A 3,007-nucleotide genomic window follows, 5' to 3' on the forward strand; every position below is an offset into this window, starting at 1 on the left:
CTGGGCTCAAGCGAGTCTCCTGCCTCAGCCTCCCAAGTAGCTGGGACCACAGGCACCCACCACAATGCCCGGCTATTTAATATATAATTTGTGGGTCCAGGCTGGATTTGAACCCGCCACCTTAGTTGTATGTGGCTGGCGCCTTAGCCAGTTGAGCCACAGGCGCTGAGCCCAGGCTTTTTTTTTTAAGAGATAGTCTTACTTTGTCACTCTTGGTAGAGTGCTGTAGTGTCACAGCTCACGGCAACCTCCAACTCTTGGGCTTAAGCAATAGCTGGGACTACAGGCACCCACCACAATGCCTGGCTATTTTTTGTTGTGGTTTGGCCCAGGTTCAAACCCGCCATCCTTGGTATATGGGACACCCTACTCACTGAGCTACAGGTGCCAAGCTAGATCTGAAAGTCTTGATCTCTTGATTCTTTGAACAAATCCTGTTTTCTATAACACCTCTAATTTCACTTGGGAGGAAGTACCTGATATGCTGAATTTTTAAGTGTCTTAGGTGTTCAAATTGGTGGGGTTTTTATTGTTTGTTTTGTTTGCAGTTTTTGGCCGGGGCTGGGTTTGAACCTGCCACCTCTGGCATGTGGGACCAGTGCCCCACTCCTTTGAGCCACAGGCATTGCCCCCAAATTGGTTTTTTTAATCTTTCCCAGTGCTATATCTGTTAAATCAGTAATCATTTCTCCATCCGCTGTTCTCTCGTGTTGCCTTTTATTTTTATTATTAATGGTATTTAAGGAGAATAGAGGTAAATGCACACTCAGCCAACCATCTTTATACAGAGATCCCTTTTTATCACATTTTTCCCCATATGACTTTGTTCATATAGTCCACGTATATAATGATTATATAATTTACAGTTTGCCAAGTAGTTATATCTCCATTCTCATTTTGAAAATTTTTGTTTTAAAATATATGTAATTATGAATAACATAAAATCGTCTGTTACGACCTTTGTAAAATAATGGAATACAATATTAGAATCCTTGATTCCTCTCTTTTTTTTTTTTCTTGGTATAGCATGCAACCATCCAGAATTGGCCAAGTTCAAGTTGTAAGATGACAGCATTGGTGACCTACAGGTGATTTCCTGATGATAATGTACATTTCTTTTTTTTGAGACAAAGTCTCACTATGTTGCCCTCAGTAGAGTGCGGTGTCATCACAGCTCACAGCAACCTCAAACTCTTGGGATTAAGCAATTCTCTTGCCTCTGCCTCCCAAGTAGCTGGGACCACAGGCTCCTGCCACAATGCCTGGCCATTTTTATTGTTGTTGTTGTTGCAGTTGTTTTAGCTGGCTGGGGCCGGGTTCGAACTCACCTCCCTTTGTGTATGTGGCTAGCGCCACAGCCACTATGCTATACGCACAGAGCAGCTAATGTACATTTCTTAAAGCCTGTTTTAGAGGTAAAGTATTAGACAGTTAACCCTGCATTCAGATCCTATTTCTCTGTGATACTGGGAATATCATTTCTAAAAGATCTATGGGACTTGGTATTCCTCATCTATAACAATGAGGCTGACAGTGTATAAGCTGGAGTATGAAATGAGATGTGAGGGTGGCACCCATAGCTCAGTGGGTGGGGCGCTGGCCACATACACTGAGGCTGGCGGGTTTGAACCCAGCCTGGGCCAGCTAAAACAATGACAGCTGCAACAGCAACAACAGAAAAAATAGCCGGGTGTTGCAGCAGGCGTCTGTAGTCCCAGCTACTTGGGAGGCCGAGGCAAGAAAATCACATAAGCCCAAGAGTTTGAGGTTATTGTGAGCTGTGATGCCACGGTACTCTACCGAGGGCGACAGCTTGAGACTGTCTCAAAAATAAACAAAGACATGAGATGTGAAGTGTATACTATCTTAACCCAGAATGCAGCTTCTTAAATGGTAGCTCCCTTTGTATATGTAGTAATATATCTGTCTCAGTGAAAATCTATTAAATCAGTTACTCTTTTTCTCTTCGGTTTTTGGTGTTTGCCTTTTAAACCATTTCTGCAAACCTTCTGAGGAACAGTTAAAGATTATTTTTGTACCCCTGAACATTAGCCTGAGTTCTGAAATAACATCTTTATCCTTTCTTAGATCTTTCAAGGCATTTTTCCCACTCCTTGGCAACTTCTCTCAACCAGAAGTTCAGCTCTGGGCACTATGGGCTATGTATCACGTCTGCAGTAAAAACCGTATGTATTCAAATCTAACAGTTTTCTACCTATTTTTCTATGTAAGAAACGCGTTCATGATAGATTTTCAAAAAATTGTTCACTTATATCTTCCACATTTAGCCATTTTTTAAAAAGAAACTGAGGGCTGGCACGATGCTCACCCTTGTAATCCTAGCACTCTGGGAGGCTGAGGTGGGTGAATCACTGGAGCTCACAAGTTTGAGACCAGCTGAGCAAAATTGAGAGCCCATCTCTACTAAAAGTAGAAAATCTGAGGCAAGAGGATCACTTGAACCCAAGAGTTTGAAGTTACTGTGAGCTATGATGCCAAGGCACTCTACCCAGGGCAACAGCTTGCAAAGCTGTCTCAAAAAAAAAAAAAGCAAAAAGTTTTTAGTTAAAAAGTGCTACATAGCTGGGTGTGGTAGCTCTCAGCCTGTAATCCTAGCACTCTGGAAGGCTGAGGCAGGTGGATTACTTGAGCTCAGGAGTTCAAGAACAACCTGAGCAAGAGTGAGACCTATCTCTAAAAAATAGCCGGGCGTTGTGTCAGGTACCAATACTTCCACCTACTTGGGAGGCTGAGGTGAGAGAATCACTTGATCCCAGGAGTTTGAAGTTGCTGTTGAGCTGTGATGCCATGGCACTCTACCCAGGGCAACAAAGTGAGACTCTGTCTCAAAACAAAAAAAAAGATGTTAATTGAACTTTCTGATCTTTGCCAATCTAAAGTGCAAGTGATTGGCTCATTTGATGTCTTTTTTTTGAGACAAAGTGTCACTATGTTGCCCTGGGTAGAGTGCTGTGGCGTCACAGCTCACAGCAACCTCAAACTCTTG

At 42.8% G+C, this 3,007-nt stretch overlaps 1 protein-coding gene across 1 annotated transcript in view; it reads left to right on the top strand.

Annotated features, from left to right (window-relative positions):
- The window catches only part of ZYG11A (zyg-11 family member A, cell cycle regulator), a 60,115-nt gene that overhangs the window by 49,934 nt on the left and 7,174 nt on the right, over nucleotides 1–3,007 (top strand). Inside the window, exons 12-13 of the mRNA XM_003793099.1 lie at nucleotides 1,027–1,088; nucleotides 2,089–2,186. Coding sequence (XP_003793147.1) covers nucleotides 1,027–1,088; nucleotides 2,089–2,186 — 160 coding nt within the window. The remainder of the gene's footprint in view (nucleotides 1–1,026; nucleotides 1,089–2,088; nucleotides 2,187–3,007) is intronic.

The sequence above is a fragment of the Otolemur garnettii genome, unplaced genomic scaffold (assembly GCF_000181295.1).
Source record: "Otolemur garnettii isolate 467f Iridium unplaced genomic scaffold, OtoGar3 scaffold00066, whole genome shotgun sequence".
In the NCBI taxonomy this organism is placed as follows: Eukaryota; Metazoa; Chordata; class Mammalia; order Primates; family Galagidae; genus Otolemur; species Otolemur garnettii.